We start from the raw sequence: 21,084 nt of genomic DNA on the forward strand, positions 1-21,084 counted from the left end.
TAATTATATCTTAGTTGGGATCAAGTACAAGCGACTGTTTTATTATTACAGGTATGAGACCTGTTATCCAGAATTCTCAGGACCCTGGGTTTTCCAAATAACAGATCATTTGGATCTTAATACCTTAAAATTACTATAAAATCATATAAACATGAAATAAACCCAATAGACTGGTTTTGCCTCCAATAAGGATTAATTATATATTAGTTGGGATCAAGAACAGGTATGGGACCTGTTATCCAGAATGCTCTGAACCTGGGGTTTTCCAGATAATGGATCTTTCCATAATTTGGATCTTCATACTTTTCATCTACTAGAAAATCATATAAACATTAAATAAAGGCAATAGGCTGGTTTTGCCTCCAATAAGGATTAATTATATCTTAGTTGGGATCAAGTACAAAGTACAGGTATGGGACCTGTAATCCAAAATGCTTGGGACCTGGGGTTTTCTGGATAACAGATCTTTCCCTAATCTGGATCTTCATACCTTAAGTCTACTAGAAAATCATATAAACATGAAATAAACCCAATAGGCTGGTTTTGCCTCCAATAAGGATTAATTATATCTTAGTTGGGATCAAGTACAAGGTAAAGGAATGGGACCTGTTATCCAGAATGCTCGGGACTTGGGATTTTCCAGACAACAGATCTTTCCATAATTTGGATCCTCTTACCTTAAGTCTACTAGAAAATCATATAAACATGAAATAAACCCAATTTGCCTCCAATAAGGATTAATTATATCTTAGTTGGGATCAAGTACAAGACACAGGTTTGGGACCTGTTATCCAGAATGCTCTGAACCTGGGGTTTTCTGGATAACAGATCCTTCCATAATTGGATCTTCAAATATTAAATCTAATAGAAAATCATATTAACATTCAATAAACCCAATAGTTTGGTTTTGCCTCCAATAAGGATTAATTATATCTTAGTTGGGATCAAGTACAAGCGACTGTTTTATTATTACACAGAAAAAGGAAATCGTTTTTAAAAATCTGGATTATTTGGATAGAATGGAGTCTATGGGAGACGGCCTTCCCGTAATTCGGAACTTTCTGGACTATGGGTTTTCCTGATAATGGGTTTCCCGATAACAGATCTTTCCATAATTTGGATCTTCATGCCTTAAGTCTACTATAAAATCATATAAACATGAAATAAAGCCAATAGGCTGGTTTTGCCTCCAATAAGGATTAATTATATCTTAGTTGGGATCAAGTACAAGGTACAGGTATGGGACCTGTTATCCAGAATGCTCTGAACCTGGGGTTTTCTGGATAACAGATCTTTCCATAATTTGGATCTTCAAATATTAAGTCTACTAGAAAATCATATAAACATGAAATAAACCCAATTTGCCTCCAATAAGGATTAATTATATCTTAGTTGGGATCAAGTACAAGCGACTGTTTTATTATTACACAGAAAAAGGAAATGATTTTTGGATAAAATGAAATCTTTGAGACACAGCTTGTCTGTAATTCAGAGCTTTCTGGATACGGGATCCCATAGCTGTATATCTAGCCATATATATATATATATAATAGAATCTACCCCCTGTTTATGGCAGACAATGTGTGTAGGAGGGGCGGATATGTGATAATAAATAGGGAGCAGCTGTCAGATTGGGGTCAGAAATGAACGTTTGGCAATTGCCACATGACAGCTGTCATCTTTAAATCCCCCCATGTGGCCTGCGAAGCCGACAACATCCTCAAATGGGTTTTTTAAAAAAAAAAACGCAACGCAGGAAAGCGGGGAAAAGAAAAAACAATTAAAGGGGCGCCGGCGCACAACGATTTCATCAAAAATTCAACATTTAAATATTTTTTTTTTGATATTTCCCCTCCGCTGTACAAGTGTTGAAGCAACGCCAGGCTCAGATCTGCGTTTCCCATGATGCCCCAATACTCTGTGCCAAGCAGGGGGGGGGGGCACAATCTGAGGGGCCCCCCACTATCAAGCACTAAATGCAAAACATTCTGATTTTAACATGAACATTTTGGGCCCCTTTCTGATTATATTAAATGTCCTGCTACACAAGTGATGGCAAAGAGGAAATGGGAGAATAAAATCATTACTGGTATCCGGGGTCACAAGTTCCACGGCAACGGTGGGTTTCCTTCCCCGGAGATTAACACTCGCCGTCCAGTCTCTCCTGTCCCCTGACATTCCTCTAACTTTACATTTACTTCCCAATGTGCTTGTCAGCAGGAGGAGGAGTCTGCATGGAGAAGGGGCGGGGCTTCTACCTTCCTTAGTGCCGGCCCTATCCCCCCCCTCCGGCGCATATTATGTTCTTAATTATTGCAGCTTTTTTTAACTCCCTGCGCTGACAGCTGCCTCCTATATCACCCCAACAGGTGCCCCAACAATGGCCTCACAATCCTGACAAGTGAAAGGAGCAACAAATGGTTTGACAAGTCACTCACTTACTATACAGTATGAATGTCTAGCTTATTGTGTGCCCAGAACATTCCTTCTCTGTATATTTGTATTTATACATATGGGAGGAGGAGGTGCCATATTGATTCCCTTAGACAGTACAGTATGAGGGTATAGCTTATTGTGTGCCCAGAACATTCCTTCTCTGTATATTTGTATTTATACATATGGGAGGAGGAGGTGCCATATTGATTCCCTTAGACAGTACAGTATGAGGGTATAGCTTATTGTGTGCCCAGAACATTCCTTCTCTGTATATTTGTATTTATACATATGGGAGGAGGAGGTGCCATATTGATTCCCTTAGACAGTACAGTATGAGGGTATAGCTTATTGTGTGCCCAGAACATTCCTTCTCTGTATATTTGTATTTATACATATGGGAGGAGGTGCCATATTGATTCCCTTAGACAGTACAGTATGAGGGTATAGCTTATTGTGTGCCCAGAACATTCCTTCTCTGTATATTTGTATTTATACATATGGGAGGAGGAGGTGCCATATTGATTCCCTTAGACAGTACAGTATGAGGGTATAGCTTATTGTGTGCCCAGAACATTCCTTCTCTGTATATTTGTATTTATACATATGGGAGGAGGAGGTGCCATATTGATTCCCTTAGACAGTACAGTATGAGGGTATAGCTTATTGTGTGCCCAGAACATTCCTTCTCTGTATATTTGTATTTATACATATGGGAGGAGGAGGTGCCATATTGATTCCCTTAGACAGTACAGTATGAGGGTATAGCTTATTGTGTGCCCAGAACATTCCTTCTCTGTATATTTGTATTTATACATATGGGAGGAGGTGCCATATTGATTCCCTTAGACAGTACAGTATGAGGGTATAGCTTATTGTGTGCCCAGAACATTCCTTCTCTGTATATTTGTATTTATACATATGGGAGGAGGAGGTGCCATATTGATTCCCTTAGACAGTACAGTATGAGGGTATAGCTTATTGTGTGCCCAGAACATTCCTTCTCTGTATATTTGTATTTATACATATGGGAGGAGGAGGTGCCATATTGATTCCCTTAGACAGTACAGTATGAGGGTATAGCTTATTGTGTGCCCAGAACATTCCTTCTCTGTATATTTGTATTTATACATATGGGAGGAGGAGGTGCCATATTGATTCCCTTAGACAGTACAGTATGAGGGTATAGCTTATTGTGTGCCCAGAACATTCCTTCTCTGTATATTTGTATTTATACATATGGGAGGAGGAGGTGCCATATTGATTCCCTTAGACAGTACAGTATGAGGGTATAGCTTATTATGTGCCCAGAACATTCCTTCTCTGTATATTTGTATTTATACATATGGGAGGAGGTGCCATATTGATTCCCTTAGACAGTACAGTATGAGGGTATAGCTTATTGTGTGCCCAGAACATTCCTTCTCTGTATATTTGTATTTATACATATGGGAGGAGGAGGTGCCATATTGATTCCCTTAGACAGTACAGTATGAGGGTATAGCTTATTGTGTGCCCAGAACATTCCTTCTCTGTATATTTGTATTTATACATATGGGATGAGGAGGTGCCATATTGATTCCCTTAGACAGTACAGTATGAGGGTATAGCTTATTGTGTGCCCAGAACATTCCTTCTCTGTATATTTGTATTTATACATATGGGAGGAGGAGGTGCCATATTGATTCCCTTAGACAGTACAGTATGAGGGTATAGCTTATTGTGTGCCCAGAACATTCCTTCTCTGTATATTTGTATTTATACATATGGGAGGAGGGAGCTGCCATATTGATTCCCTTAGACAGTACAGTATGAGGGTATAGCTTATTGTGTGCCCAGAACATTCCTTCTCTGTATATTTGCATTTATACATATGGGAGGAGGGAGGTGCCATATTGATTCCCTTAGACAGTACAGTATGAGGGTATAGCTTATTGTGTGCCCAGAACATTCCTTCTCTGTATATTTGTATTTATACATATGGGAGGAGGAGGTGCCATATTGATTCCCTTAGACAGTACAGTATGAGGGTATAGCTTATTGTGTGCCCAGAACATTCCTTCTCTGTATATTTGTATTTATACATATGGGAGGTGCCATTAGACAGTACAATATGGGGGGGGGATATAGACACATAGGGAACATTTCATGTAGTTGAGGCAAAAAGCAGTAGAAAGAAGCCCCTGGGGCAAATATCAGGAGTCAGACAATAGATTTACGGGCTGTTGTTGTCACTTACTGACTCAGTAGCTGAGAATAAAGAAGCAGCTGTATTTTATTATGGAGAAATAAAGGGTTAATAAAGGGCAAGAAAGAAGTTGCAGCGGCTTGAGGGCTGCACTGCTGATTGTGACTGTTGGTGAAGAGAAAGTAAAGAAGATTTAGTTCCAGATCTAGGGCTGTGTTTAGTGGGGGGCAAAGAGTTGGGGCCTTTCAGTGGCTCAAATATACCCCCCCCTGCAGAGCCACCAGTATTGGGTGTGAGGAGTGGGGGGGGGGCAGCAGTTATTATTGGGCTAATTAAAGACTTGGGGCAGTTATTGGCCAGACACTGGTACTTTATAGAAATATAATGGGACCCCTATAGTGTTGTCTGGGGGTATGTGATTATGATGCAAAGTGTTGCCCCAACCTGGCACATGCCCCCCCGTTCTACTCTCATCCACCACCCCCCCCCCATTTACATACTGAGCCTTTAATATTGATCAGAGGAACAAACATTGTGAAAAACGTTAAACAATAAAGTCGCAGCAGCCAAAGACCCCCCCGGGCTAAACTGAGACATCACCCCCCCCCCCCCCAGCTGTCATGAACTGCCCCCCAGGGGATCCAAAAACGCTGACACTCATTAGGGAGACATGTCAATTGTTTTGCACATTTTAAAGGGAACATGAACCCAAAAGTTACAGCCGCTCTAACCGTCCTGATGATAAATAATTAACCCCTACAGCTCCCACTGCTTGGCACCCCCCTTTATATAAATATGTAATGGAGCTCCCCCAGAAACACTGAAAACAACTCGACTTTATGGAATGATTTGCCTTTATCTTCTGAGAGTAAAACTAGAAAAAAATGCCTTGGGGTTGCTATGGTCAGTGACCCTGGCAACTAGAAAGTAGATGAAGCGCGAGACTAGATTTTTATTTTTTTTATTATTATCAATCATTATATCTTTCCTTTAAGACCCGGCACTATTAGGGTATGTGCCTGTTGCTAGGGTTAGTCACCCTAGCAACCATATAACGGGCCAAGAGCAATAACCATTAGTAAAAAGTAAAAACCAACTGCTAATTGCCTTATAACTGCCCCCGTCTAAACTGACAACAAAGACAGGTCTTGGCTCTTACGGGTCCCCAGGGGCCAAAGGAACATTTTCCATGAGAAATGAAACACACTGATATCATGGAAGGAATAATCTCCCATTAACCCTTTAATTCTCTGCTTAGAGCCCGTCCAGGCAGAGAGGAAAGTGGCCCTGCACCCCCACAATTACAGGGGTCCCATGAGGCTACTGAATATTTGTCAATACTGATAATAATTAGTGATATACCCAGTAATGTTTATATTGTATCTCCCAATGAACCAGCACGAGGGGCAACTGCAAGGAAGTCAATTTAATGTCTATAGTGAATATATATATATATAGTGAATGTATATAGTGAATGTACTAAATGTCTCATTAGACTTTTATAGATTTATGTATTTAAAAGCTCTGTGGGTTTGTTTGCTTTAAGCTTAGTCCGTCACAGGCAACTCTTGGCAGCAGTGCTGTAAATGTGCCTTTCACACAGATGTCACACTGTTAGATACTCAGCATTACTACAACTCCCAGCATCCCTAGCCAATTAAGGGTTCAGTGCCCTGAGAGCCCACTGGGAGTGGATCAGCTGCACAATCTGTGATACACGGGGTTAAATGGACCCGTGTTACGTTATTGACTGGCTACATGGGATCTCCTGAGCTTGTGGGGTGCATTTGTGGGGTGCCAGGGTCCCTGCTGAACATACTGGGCCCATTACATTTATATTGAGCAGGTCAGTGTTATAGTTACATGTAAAGGAAATGACAAATGTATCTCTGTAACGTTGTATCACTGTAATGTTGTATCTCTGTAACGTTGTATCTCTGTAACGTTGTATCTCTGTAATGTTGTATCTCTGTAATGTTGTATCTCTGTAATGTTGTATCTCTGTAATGTTGTATCTCTGTAACGTTGTATCTCTGTAACGTTGTATCTCTGTAATGTTGTATCACTGTAATGTTGTATCTCTGTAATGTTGTATCACTGTAATGTTGTATCTCTGTAATGTTGTATCTCTGTAATGTTGTATCTCTGTAATGTATCTGTAATGTTGTCTCAATGTAACATTGTATCTCTATATGTTGTATCACTGTAATGTTGTATCACTGTAATGTTGTATCTCTGTAACGTTGTATCTCTGTAATGTTGTATCTCTGTAACGTTGTATCTCTGTAATGTTGTATCTCTGTAATGTTGTATCACTGTAATGTTGTATCTCTGTAATGTTGTATCTCTGTAATGTTGTATCTCTGTAATGTATCTGTAATGTTGTCTCAATGTAACATTGTATCTCTATATGTTGTATCACTGTAATGTTGTATCACTGTAATGTTGTATCTCTGTAACGTTGTATCTCTGTAACGTTGTATCTCTGTAATGTTGTATCACTGTAATGTTGTATCTCTGTAATGTTGTATCTCTGTAATGTTGTATCACTGTAATGTTGTATCTCTGTAATGTTGTATCACTGTAATGTTGTATCTCTGTAATGTTGTATCTCTGTAATGTTGTATCTCTGTAATGTTGTATCTCTGTAATGTTGTATCTCTGTAATGTTGTATCTCTGTAATGTTGTATCTCTGTAATGTTGTATCTCTGTAATGTTGTATCTCTGTAATGTTGTATCTCTGTAATGTTGTATCTCTGTAATGTTGTATCTCTGTAATGTTGTATCTCTGTAATGTTGTATCTCTGTAATGTTGTATCTCTGTAATGTTGTATCTCTGTAATGTTGTATCTCTGTAATGTTGTATCTCTGTAATGTTGTATCTCTGTAATGTTGTATCTCTGTAATGTTGTATCTCTGTAATGTTGTATCTCTGTAATGTTGTATCACTGTAATGTTGTATCTCTGTAATGTTGTATCTCTGTAATGTTGTATCTCTGTAATGTTGTATCACTGTAATGTTGTATCTCTGTAATGTTGTATCTCTGTAATGTTGTATCTCTGTAATGTTGTATCACTGTAATGTTGTATCACTGTAATGTTGTATCTCTGTAATGTTGTATCTCTGTAATGTTGTATCACTGTAATGTTGTATCACTGTAATGTTGTATCACTGTAATGTTGTATCACTGTAATGTTGTATAACTGTAATGTTGTATCTCTGTAACATTGTATCTTTGTAATGTTGTATAACTGTAATGTTGTATCTCTGTAATGTTGTATCACTGTAACATTGTATCTCTGTAACATTGTATCTCTGTCTGCATGTTGTATCTCTGTAACGTTGTATCTCTGTAATGTTGTATCTTTTAATGTTGTATAACTGTAATGTTGTATCACTGTAACGTTGTATCTCTGTAACATTGTATCTCTATAACGTTGTATCTCTGTAATGTTGTATCTCTGTAACGTTGTATCTCTGTAATGTTGTATCTCTGTAACGTTGTATCTCTGTAATGTTGTATCACTGTAACGTTGTATCTCTGTAATGTTGTATCTCTGTAATGTTGTATCACTGTAACATTGTATCTCTGTAACATTGTATCTCTGTCTGTATGTTGTATCTCTGTAACGTTGTATCTCTGTAATGTTGTATCTTTTAATGTTGTATAACTGTAATGTTGTATCTCTGTAATGTTGTATCTCTGTAATGTTGTATCTCTGTATGTTGTATCTCTGTAACATTGTATCTCTGTAACGTTGTATCTCTGTAACATTGTATCTCTGTCTGTATGTTGTATCTCTGTAACATTGTATCTCTGTAACGTTGTATCTCTGTAATGTTGTATCTCTGTAATGTTGTATCTCTGTAATGTTGTATCACTGTAACATTGTATCTCTGTAATGTTGTATCTCTGTAATGTTGTATCTCTGTAATGTTGTATCTCTGTATGTTGTATCTCTGTAACATTGTATCTCTGTAACGTTGTATCTCTGTAATGTTATATCACTGTAACATTGTATCTCTGTAACATTGTATCTCTGTCTGTATGTTGTATCTCTGTAACGTTGTATCTCTGTAATGTTGTATCTTTTAATGTTGTATAACTGTAATGTTGTATCTCTGTAACGTTGTATCTCTGTATGTTGTATCACTGTAACGTTGTATCTCTGTCTGTATGTTGTATCTCTGTAACGTTGTATCTCTGTAATGTTGTATCTTTTAATGTTGTATAACTGTAATGTTGTATCTCTGTAACGTTGTATCTCTGTAACGTTGTATTAATGTAACACTGTATCTCTGTAACATTGTATCACTGTAATTTTGTATCACTGTAGTGTTGTATCTGTGTATGTTGTATCAATGTAACATTGTATGTATTGTGATGGATTGGGTAGAAATTGGTACAGGTTGGTGTAGGTCTGAGAAGGTTGTGATCTTGCAGCTCTATACAGACACCTATATATATACAGTATATACAGCTACAGATTAGTGGATAGATGGACGGACAGACATATAATAGATAATAAATGTACAGATGTGACTGTAGCATTAGAATCAAGTCATTGAGTAAAGAGAGTCATTAGATGAGATGGGGGGAGTTGGATGCGACTCATGACTATTTTTAGTTCAGTTCCAGACATAAACAAAATTACTGGCTGTTTTTCCTTCTGTTTTTATCTCTCGCTCAGAGTTTTCTTTTTGTGCTGAAATGGGGCCGTCGAATAGTAAACAAGTAAATAACAGGAACTCGGCCCATTCGTAACTGGCCTGGAATCCGCCGGTGACAGTCAAGGGGTTAAATGTGGAGGGAACCATTTGTGCTCCATTAGTCAGGGCCGGAATTCCAGCCATTCGTTTAACTGGGACCCAATGAGCCCCTAATCCCACCAGCCCAACACATTAGGGCACCGATGCCCCCCGCCTTCCTATTGGCTCACGTTAATGAGTCGGGGAGGGTATCCCTTACACTAGGGAGTGGGAAAGTGAAGCGGAATACTCTCACACGCATTGTATAGTGATTATAGGGGGCTTACACTTGTGCTACATGTCACCGATACCCCCCTGGGCCCGAAATAGACTTGCCCATCAGCAAAGTGCCATGTATGTGTATATGTATTTATGTAGCCACACGTCATCACTACTTGGCCTTGTTCCCCTTTAAATCAACTCTTAGCATCATGCCGACAGGGAGATTCTCAGACAAGTTGCAGTTGGTCTTTATTTTTTTATTATTTGTGGTTTTTGACTTTTTTATTTTATTCAGCAGCTCTGCAATTTCAGCCGTCTGGTTGCTAGGGTCCAAATTACCCTAGCAACCAGGCATTGCTTTGAATATGAACAGGATAGGGAATAGAAGAAAAAAAAAAGAGTCATAAAAAGTAGCTTTTGTTTTCTACACGGGGGTCGGTGACCCCTGTTTGAAAGCCGGCAAGAGTCAGAAGGCGAGGAATTCGAGAACTATAACAAAAAGGAAGGCCAATGGAAAAGTTGCTTAGAACGAGTCATTGTATAAGATACTGAAAGGACATAATAATACGATATATAATAATTACTAAACGATATACACTGATATGGGGTTGGGGATAAACCAACTAAAAATAAATCGTTCACTTTAGAAAAGAGGGTTCGACCCCAAACTTTGCCCGTACCCCACAAAGTCTCCCTCTACTTAAACCAGTCCTTTCCTACACCTTTTCCTGCACTGCTGCTCCTGACTACATGTATCCATTAGCCACATTGTTGTGCCATTCACGATCAAGGCATTGACTGGAGGAGCCGACTCGGGCCACATAGATTTGATGGTACACGCAGTCGGGACCAGCAGTGCATCCAGTAGCAATTACACTTCCAGATCACTAATTAACGTAGGGAGGAAATTGCTGAGAAAGGCCTTTTCTTTCATTAAAGGGACATTTTGGCTTTACTCCCCCTTTAAACAAACAGACCAACATTCCACGGATCCCTCACGAAGACGCCCAACAAAATCGCCAGTTTTCTTTCAAAATCAACTTTGCTCCCCCGCAAATTTCCCTTAGTGAGATGGGGGGTTTCCTGAGGAACTCCGTGACTTATATATTTAACAAGGACCCTCTCAGTTTGGCATGAATTGAATTGGGCGCCATGCAAATAATAAAGTGCTGTTGTCTGCACCGCCGGTTCTGACTCCTGAAACAATGTGTTACACAAGGGATTTCTTTGTTCTGTTTATTCAAGGGAAGCGGAATGATTCGAGGGGTTGAACCCAATGGAAACGATTTCATTTTCCAGCCTCGGCTGCTGTGAATATTGTGAGAACAATACAAGGGGGCCCCTGTTCTGCAGAGCTGACAATCAATGGCTCGGCACTCTGGTCATATAACAGCGTGTTTATTTAAAGCTGCTGAATTGAAGGAACTGAACATGAGGTCATTGACTGGATGGGGGGTGGGAATATATTTATTTTTGCTAAACAGACCCCCCCCGCTCTCACATTACCCCCCCACCCTTTATTTCCCAGACTCCCCGGCTGCTGCTGCTCCTGGATAAGAGCACAAAGTCCATGTATTTGTGTCGCTGGGAGACTGGAGGGGAGAGCAGGGGGTCGGCTGATGTGTAACAAAGAGACGGGGTCAGACCCAGACATGGAGAGAAGGAAAAGCTCCCACTCACTCCACTCACTCGCTCCACTCACTCACTACTCTCAATCACTACACTCACTCACTCCATTTACTCACTACTCTCACTCACTCACTACTCTCACTCACTACACTCACTCGCTCCACTCACTCACTACTCTCACTATACACACTCACTCACTACTCTCAATCACTACACTCACTCGATCCACTTACTCACTCACTCACTACACTCACTCGCTTCACTTACTCACTCCACTCACTCACTCCACTCACTTGCTCACTCACTACACTCACTCACTATACTTGCTATTCACTACACTCACTACATTCACTCACTACATTCACTCACTACATTCCCTACACTCACTACTCACTACACTCACTACATTCAATACACTCACTACATTCACTACACTCACTACACTCGCTACTTACTACACTCACTACATTCACTACACTTGCTACTCACTACACTCACTCGCTTGCTCACTCACTACACTCACTCACTACACTCGCTACTCACTACACACACTACACTCACTACATTCACTACACTCACTACATTCACTCACTACATTCATTACACTCACTACACTCGCTACTCACTACACTCACTCACATTGGCAACAGCTCCCCATGTTCCAGGCCAGGGGTCTGGAATTAAATAACAAATGATCCCACCGCTCATTCACTTTATCCAACATTTCCAAACTCTTATTATAGGCCAGTGCACCCCCCCCCTCATGTGTTATCATTTCATTACTGGGGACACTTCTGGGGTACGGCACAAGGGGACCCCCGGGAGGAGAAGGGGGGAGGGTGTAGGTGTCTTGGGGTAACTGGGGATCAACTGTACCCAGAGTTAAAGGGATATCTCACAGACATTATATTTGGGGTAACTGGGGCTCCATTATTATTAAAGTCTATTTATTCTCATGACATAAATAATATTGCCCCCCCCACTCAGCAGAAGAGACGATTATTTCCTGCGTGGGGGGAACAGCTGGTGTTTGTGGTACAACCCGTTCCCCACGAGATCCTTATTCTACATTCATGGGGTCGTCTGCCCTGGGCAAATTGTCACCTGTCACTCACTGACTGACTCCTGCCCCCCCCCCCACCCCTCATCTGCACATTAATAACTATACACCCATTCCTACTGCCAACTTAACCCCTTCACTGCACCCCCCCCAACTGACACTCTGAACATGGAGTCTCCTTACTGCAATGATCAACCACGAGAGTCTAATGGGGGACGTAATGTCTTATTAGGGCTCCTGTATGGGGAGTTCACATGAGGAACAGTAGCTGAGGGACATGATAGAGCAACATGGAGACAATAGGACAACATGGAGACAATAGGACAAGATGAAGACAGTAGGACAAGATGGAGACAGTAGGACAAGATGGAGTCAGTAGAGCAAGATGGAGACAGTAGGGCAAGATGGAGACAGTAGGGCAAGATGGAGACAGTAGGACAAGATGGAGACAGTAGGGCAAGATGGAGACAGTAGGACAAGATGGAGACAGTAGGGCAAGATGGAGACAGTAGGACAAGATGGAGACAGTAGGGCAAGATGGAGACAGTAGGACAAGATGGAGACAGTAGGGCAAGATGGAGACAGTAGGACAAGATGGAGACTGTAGGGCAAGATGGAGACAGTAGGACAAGATGGAGACAGTAGGACAAGATGGAGACTGTAGGGCAAGATGGAGACAGTAGGACTAGATGGAGACAGTAGGGGAAGATGGAGACAGTAGGACAAGATGGAGACAGTAGGACAAGATGGAGACAGTAGGACAAGATGGAGACAGTAGGGCAAGATGGAGACAGTAGGACAAGATGGAGACAGTAGGACAAGATGGAGACAGTAGGGCAAGATGGAGACAGTAGGACAAGATGGAGACAGTAGGACAAGATGGAGACAGTAGGACAAGATGGAGACAGTAAGACAAGATGGAGACAGTAGGACAAGATGGAGACAGTAGGACAAGATGGAGACACTTGGAAAAGATGGAGACAGTAGGACAAGATGGAGACAGTAGGACAAGATGGAGACAGTAAGTCCAGATGGAGACTGTGGGACCAGATGGAGACAGTAGGACAAGATGGAGACAGTAGGACAAGATGGAGACAGTAAGACCAGATGGAGACTGTAGGACCAGATGGAGACTGTAGGACCAGATGGAGACAGTAGGACAAGATGGAGACAGTAAGACAAGATGGAGACAGTAGGGCAAGATGGAGACAGTAAGACAAGATGCAGACAGTAAGACAAGATGGAGACAGTAGGACAAGATGGAGACAGTAGGACAAGATGGAGACACTTGGAAAAGATGGAGACAGTAGGACAAGATGGAGACAGTAGGACAAGATGGAGACAGTAGGACAAGATGGAGACAGTAGGACAAGATGGAGACAGTAGGACAAGATGGAGACAGTGAGACAAGATGGAGACAGTAGGGCAAGATGGAGACAGTGGGACAAGATGGAGACAGTAGGACAAGATGGAGACAGTAGGACAAGATGGAGACAGTAGGACAAGATGGAGACAGTAGGACAAGATGGAGACAGTAGGACAAGATGGAGACAGTAGGACAAGATGGAGACAGTAGGACAAGATGGAGACAGTAGGACAAGATGGAGACACTTGGAAAAGATGGAGACAGTAGGACAAGATGGAGACAGTAGGGCAAGATCACATTGTGAGTTCATACTGCTCGGGGTATTATTGCACCCAATTAGTTTGTAAATTCATCATTAAAGTAAAAGTGGGTAAGTTAAAGGGGAAGTGTCAGAGGAGCAGTAAATACCTTGTGTTGTTATATTTATACAAATGTTGAGCGGTGGGAGTAACATGGGGGGGGGGATGGTACAATTGTGGGTGACGCACAGTGAGTTTGTAGGAAAGGAATCCCCCTCTGTAATATAAATATCCCTGTGACAATTCTGCAGGGAAATAAATATTTTTATCCCATTAGGTGCGACCAATCAGGCTGCTTCCCCCTGTCCCCACTGAACATTCTTTCACTTCTATTTGGGCCCCTAGTCTGGGACGGCCGTGACCCCAATATGTTTTGTTGTTACAGGACTTTTTTTCCCCCTAAACAAACCATTATCAGCTCATCCCTTGTCCTTATATTTATCTATAATCTGTGCCCTGTCCAACTGTCAGTCACAAAACCTCCTGCCTTGTAATCTGCCTGTAATGCTACTTCTGTTACTGAGTCGTATCCACGGTGCACAACTAATGGACAAATTGCTCATCAACTGTCACCTATAAAGTCTCCACCTACTTAACTTTCATTGGTTACCTAATGTCATTGTGTCTGTCCCTTTCTCTGCACTGCTGCTTCTGACTCCTGATACAACTTCCCAATATCCATTCATTCCTCATTCTCACTGGGTTTATAGTTCTGTGTAACTGTCATTGTGTCTGTCCCTTTCTCTTCTCTGCACTGCTGCTTCTGACTCCTGATACAACTTCCCAATATCCATTCATTCCTCATTCTCACTGGGTTTATAGTTCTGTGTAACTGTCATTGTGTCTGTCCTTTTCTCTGCACTGCTGCTTCTGACTCCTGATACAACTTCCCAATATCCATTCATTCCTCATTCTCACTGGGTTTATAGTTCTGTGTAACTGTCATTGTGTCTGTCCCTTTCTCTGCACTGCTGCTTCTGACTCCTGATACAACTTCCCAATATCCATTCATTCCTCATTCTCACTGGGTTTATAGTTCTGTGTAACTGTCATTGTGTCTGTCCCTTTCTCTTCTCTGCACTGCTGCTTCTGACTCCTGATACAACTTCCCAATATCCATTCATTCCTCATTCTCACTGGGTTTATAGTTCTGTGTAACTGTCATTGTGTCTGTCTCTTTCTCTGCACTGCTGCTTCTGACTCCTGATACAACTTCCCAATATCCATTCATTCCTCATTCTCACTGGGTTTATAGTTCTGTGTAACTGTCATTGTGTCTGTCCCTTTCTCTGCACTGCTGCTTCTGACTCCTGATACAACTTCCCAATATCCATTCATTCCTCATTCTCACTGGGTTTATAGTTCTGTGTAACTGTCATTGTGTCTGTCCCTTTCTCTGCACTGCTGCCTCTGACTCCTGATACAACTTCCCAATATCCATTCATTCCTCATTCTCACTGGGATTATAGTTCTGTGTAAGTGTCATTGTGTCTGTCCCTTTCTCTTCTCTGCACTGCTGCTTCTGACTCCTGATACAACTTCCCAATATCCATTCATTCCTCATTCTCACTGGGTTTATAGTTCTGTGTAAGTGTCATTGTGTCTGTCCCTTTCTCTTCTCTGCACTGCTGCTTCTGACTCCTGATACAACTTCCCAATATCCATTCATTCCTCATTCTCACTGGGTTTATAGTTCTGTGTAACTGTCATTGTGTCTGTCCCTTTCTCTGCACTGCTGCTTCTGACTCCTGATACAACTTCCCAATATCCATTCATTCCTCATTCTCACTGGGTTTATAGTTCTGTGTAACTGTCATTGTGTCTGTCCCTTTCTCTTCTCTGCACTGCTGCTTCTGACTCCTGATACAACTTCCCAATATCCATTCATTCCTCATTCTCACTGGGTTTATAGTTCTGTGTAACTGTCATTGTGTCTGTCCCTTTCTCTTCTCTGCACTGCTGCCTCTGACTCCTGATACAACTTCCCAATATCCATTCATTCCTCATTCTCACTGGGTTTATAGTTCTGTGTAACTGTCATTGTGTCTGTCCCTTTCTCTTCTCTGCACTGCTGCTTCTGACTCCTGATACAACTTCCCAATATCCATTCATTCCTCATTCTCACTGGGTTTATAGTTCTGTGTAACTGTCATTGTGTCTGTCCCTTTCTCTGCACTGCTGCTTCTGACTCCTGATACAACTTCCCAATATCCATTCATTCCTCATTCTCACTGGGTTTATAGTTCTGTGTAACTGTCATTGTGTCTGTCCCTTTCTCTGCACTGCTGCTTCTGACTCCTGATACAATGAGGCAGCTGATGAACTGACCTGACTTTTGCTACATTGTTTCAGGAGTCAGAACCAGAAAACAAACAATGCTTTCATTACAATGATATTCCTCTTTTGTTGATATAAATCTGCAGATAACGGGGTTCTTTGGGCAGAAAACGTTTATTTTAGAGAAGGAGCCAAGCGAGGGGAGACTTCCCCAATAGACACAACTCATTCTGCTGCAATTTCCGACTCCCCACGCGGATGTTTTCTTACATACCGTACATGTTATCTGTCAAAATAATTCCTGCAGCTTCTTGGGAAAATAATATTCTTTGCTAAGGGTCGTCGGACCCCCCGACTGCGCTCAGACCCAGCCCTGCCATGTTACGAGGGGGACGGAGGGAGGGTCGAAGCAGAGAAACTAAAACCACTGCAGTTTTATACCGCTCTGGTCTAAGCTCTAATGGGACAGAGGGTTACGTAGACGCCAATTAATAAATCAAGATGATCAACATAATCCTAATATCACAATTCTCATACATACCCTCTCCTCTATATATATATAATGTTGATTTAATTCCTATGTAGAAGAACTGGCCTATTGAGTGTAGGAAATGAGAAATCTCTACAGCCCCATCTGCTGGATGATAATGTTGGTTAAAATCCTCTGAACCCAATTCCTCATCGTGAATTCAAAGCCAGGCAGCTCCCACCGGGCTAATTGCCAGAGACTGGGCGCAAGAGCTTCAGTTTAATCTCAGGTTTAATCCATCAGAAAACAATAAGGAAATTTCTATCCAAAGATGCGACGATTTCGGCTCCTTCTGTACAACCCCCCCCGGGTGCGACTCAGAGACACGGGCGAATGGTGCCAGCGCAGCCCTTGGCAACGGGCGAGGAACACAACCGAAAACGAGTAACAGCTGGAGCCGACAGTTGTTTTAGCAGCTGAGCCGACACGATTAATTCACATGAACTGAAATGAAAAGCCGCCAACACCTGTTTAGTCTTGCGGGGCCAGCGGACAAGGTGGGGCCCCGGAGCTTCTGCCAACGCTCGTGCGTCTAATTCTTCTACTGACAGTTTGTGTGGGACACTGCAGTAAAGCAACATGGTGTGACAACATTGCAGCAAAGTGAGATGCTCGCCTCCAGCTCCCCAGTGCATGCTGGGAGATACACTGTATAAATAGACTGGAGTAAGGAGGGCCCCGTATAAGGGATCATTCAGGGGCCACAGGAGCAGCTGGGAGAGGAGGTCGTCGCCCAATTGTTGCACCATGTTGTTCCCCCCCGGGCCCCTCTCTAGATGTAAACGAGCGGATTTCAAATTCTCTGGGGCTGATTAGCACTTTCTCTTTGAGCTCCCGAAATCTCCCTCTTCCCTTTCATCGACCCCTCCATCCTTCAAGTCACTTATTGGCCAACTCACAACTTCTTTATCCACATGAAAAAAACTCACCATAAAGGGAAAATAAAATAATAAAGGCAAGTGAGATAAAAAGTCTGGAATGTTAGAACTTTATCTGAGATTCAACTGCTCCAAATCAGCCAATGACTGTTCTCTAATGGGGTGTCTCAGAGGGGACACTAAAGGGGGAGCCCTGGGAACCACAATTTAAACAGGAGATGGAGACAGTAGGACAAGATAGAGACAGTAGGACAAGATGGAGACAGTAGGACAAGATGGAGACAGTAGAACAAGATGTAGACAGTAGGGCAAGATGGAGACAGTAGGGCAAGATGGAGACAGTAGGACAAGATGGAGACAGTAGGGCAAGATGGAGACAGTAGGACAAGGTGGAGACAGTAGGACAAGATGGAGACAGTAGGGCAAAGTGGAGACAATAGGACAAGATGGGGACAGTAGGGCAAGATGGAGACAGTAGAACAAGATGGGGACAGTAGAACAAGATGGGGACAGTAAGACAAGACACAGTAGGACAAGATAGAGACAGTTATGACAAGATGGAGACTGTAGGACAAGATGGAGACAGTAGAACAAGATGGAGACAGTAGGACAAGATGGAGACAGTAGGGCAAGTTGGAGACAGTAGGACAAGATGGAGACAGTAGGGCAAGATGGAGACAGTAGGACAAGATGGAGACAGTAGGGCAAGATGGAGACAGTAGGACAAGATGAAGACAGTAGGACAAGATGAAGACAGTAGAACAAGATGGAGACAGTAGGGCAAGATGGAGACAGTAGGACAAGATGAAGACAGTAGGACAAGATGGAGACAGTAGGACAAGATGGAGACAGTAGGACAAGATGAAGACAGTAGAACAAGATGGAGACAGTAGAGCAAGATGGAGACAGTAGGACAAGATGGAGACAGTAGGGCAAGATGGAGACAGTAGGACAAGATGGAGACAGTAGGACAAGATGGAGACAGTAGGACAAGATGGAGACAGTAGGACAAGATGGAGACAGTAGGACAAGATGGAGACAGTAGAACAAGATGGAGACAGTGGGACAAGATGGAGTCAGTAGGACAAGACAGAGACAGTAGGACAAGACGGAGACAGTAGGACAAGATGGAGACCGTAGGGCAAGATGGAGACAGTAGGACAAGATGGAGACAGTAGGGCAAGATGGAGACAGTAGGACAAAATGGAGACAGTAGGACAAGATGGAGACAGTAGGACAAGATGGAGACCGTAGGGCAAGATGGAGACAGTAGGACAAGATGGAGACAGTAGGACAAGATGGAGACAGTAGGACAAGATGGAGACAGTGGGACAAGATGGAGTCAGTAGGACAAGACAGAGACAGTAGGACAAGATGGAGACAGTAGGACAAGATGGAGACAGTAGGACAAGATGGAGACAGTAGAACAAGATGGAGACAGTGGGACAAGATGGAGTCAGTAGGACAAGACGGAGACAGTAGGACAAGACGGAGACAGTAGGACAAGATGGAGACCGTAGGGCAAGATAGAGACAGTAGGGCAAGATGGAGACAGTAGGACAAAATGGAGACAGTAGGACAAGATGGAGACAGTAGGACAAGATGGAGACAGTAGGACAAAATGGAGACAGTAGGGCAAGATGGAGACAGTAGGGCAAGATGGAGACAGTAGGACAAGATGGAGACAGTAGGGCAAGATGGAGACAGTAGGAGAAGATGGAGACAGTAGAACAAGATGGAGACAGTAGGGCAAGATGGAGACAGTAGGACAAGATGGAGACAGTAGGACAAGATGGAGAAAGTGGGACAAGATGGAGACAGTAGGGCAAGATGAAGACAGTAGGGCAAGATGGAGACAGTAGGACAAGATGGAGACTGTAGAACATGATGGAAACAGTAGGGCAAGATGGAGACAGTAGGGCGAGATGGAGACAGTAGGACAAGATGGAGACAGTAGGGCAAGATGGAGACAGTAGGAGAAGATGGAGACAGTAGAACAAGATGGAAACAGTAGGACAAGATGGAGACAGTAGGACAAGATGGAGAAAGTAGGGCAAGATGGAGACAGTAGGACAAGATGGAGACAGTAGAACAAGATGGAGACAGTAGAACAAGATGGAGACAGTAGAACAATATGGGCTGAGGTCCAATACTCCCAAAGGAAAGAATCACTCATTGCACTTTTCATTCCCCAGATGCATCACATGATTCCCTAATGACACTCGTATTATGTGAACAGGAATTAGGAACTTAAGTTCAAAGTCAAAGTTTCTTTACGTGGGCGGGGCCAGCACATCAGTGAGATCATGTGATGGTATAATTGTCCCCTGTATAGATTTCCTGGGGGCAGTGTCAGATCCAGCTCAGCCACTACTGCAGGATCTTTGCAGTTAAAGTCAAATATTAAAGGGCAGACGTTCCCTCAGTGGGAGATTCTATAGAAACTCTGCAGAGAGAGAGAGAGTACAATGTATATGTATATTATGTTGCAAATAAACGAGGAGCTGCTTTATCCTCTCGCACTAATGAATCACGTTGGAGCCGGTACCTATTGTTATGGGCCCAGTTGGCATCGCAGATTTTCTCTCTTTTCTCGTTAATTAAAAGAGATTCCCATCTGCATTTCTCTAATTAAATTCCCCCCTCTCTGTCCCCAGCGAGAATCATGGGAAGGAGACAAGGACATTCCACAGGGGGATTTGTTACTGCCAAAAGCTTCTCTTTTTCACATGGGACATTAGACCTGCAGATGTGCAACCGTATATAGTGGTATTAATAGTATTATTATAGGAACATTGCTCACACGAGTACCAGGAAATACACTCCCCCGTGCAAAGGAAGTAGATATATTCAGACGAGTACCAGGAAATACACTCCCCCGTGCAAAGGAAGTAGAGATAGTCACACGAGTACCAAGAAATACACTCCCCCGTGCATAGGAAGTAGAGACAGTCACACGAGTACCAAGAAATACACTCCCCCGTGCATAGGAAGTAGAGACAGTCACACGAGTACCAGGAAATACACTCCCCCGTGCAAAGGAAGTAGAGACAGTCACACGAGTACCAGGAAATACACTCCCCCGTGCAAAGGAAGTAGAGACAGTCACATGAGTACCAGGAAATACACTCCCCCGTGCAAAGGAAGTAGAGACAGTCACATGAGTACCAGGAAATACACTCCCCGTGCAAAGGAAGTAGAGACAGTCACAGGAGTACAAGGAAATACACTCCCCCGTGCAAAGGAAGTAGAGACAGTCACACGAGTACCAGGAAATACACTCCCCCATGCAAAGGAAGTAGATATATTCAGACGAGTACCAGGAAATACACTCCCCCGTGCAAAGGAAGTAGAGATAGTCACACGAGTACCAAGAAATACACTCCCCCGTGCAAAGGAAGTAGAGACAGTCACACGAGTACCAAGAAATACACTCCCCCGTGCATAGGAAG

At 42.6% G+C, this 21,084-nt stretch overlaps 1 protein-coding gene across 5 annotated transcripts in view; it reads right to left on the reverse strand.

Annotated features, from left to right (window-relative positions):
* sox5.L (SRY-box 5 L homeolog) overlaps nt 1–21,084 on the reverse strand; it is a 134,111-nt gene that overhangs the window by 57,865 nt on the left and 55,162 nt on the right. Inside the window, exon 1 of one of the 5 annotated variants that reach the window (XM_018251834.2) lies at nt 2,088–2,460. The exons of the other annotated variants lie outside the window; for them this stretch is intronic. Within the exon in view, the coding sequence (XP_018107323.1) occupies nt 2,088–2,178 (91 nt within the window). The 5' untranslated portion in view covers nt 2,179–2,460. Of the gene's footprint in view, nt 1–2,087; nt 2,461–21,084 lie in introns of those variants that run through there. 5 annotated transcript variants of the gene reach the window in all.

Source organism: Xenopus laevis, chromosome 3L (assembly GCF_017654675.1).
Source record: "Xenopus laevis strain J_2021 chromosome 3L, Xenopus_laevis_v10.1, whole genome shotgun sequence".
NCBI lineage: Eukaryota > Metazoa > Chordata > Amphibia > Anura > Pipidae > Xenopus > Xenopus laevis.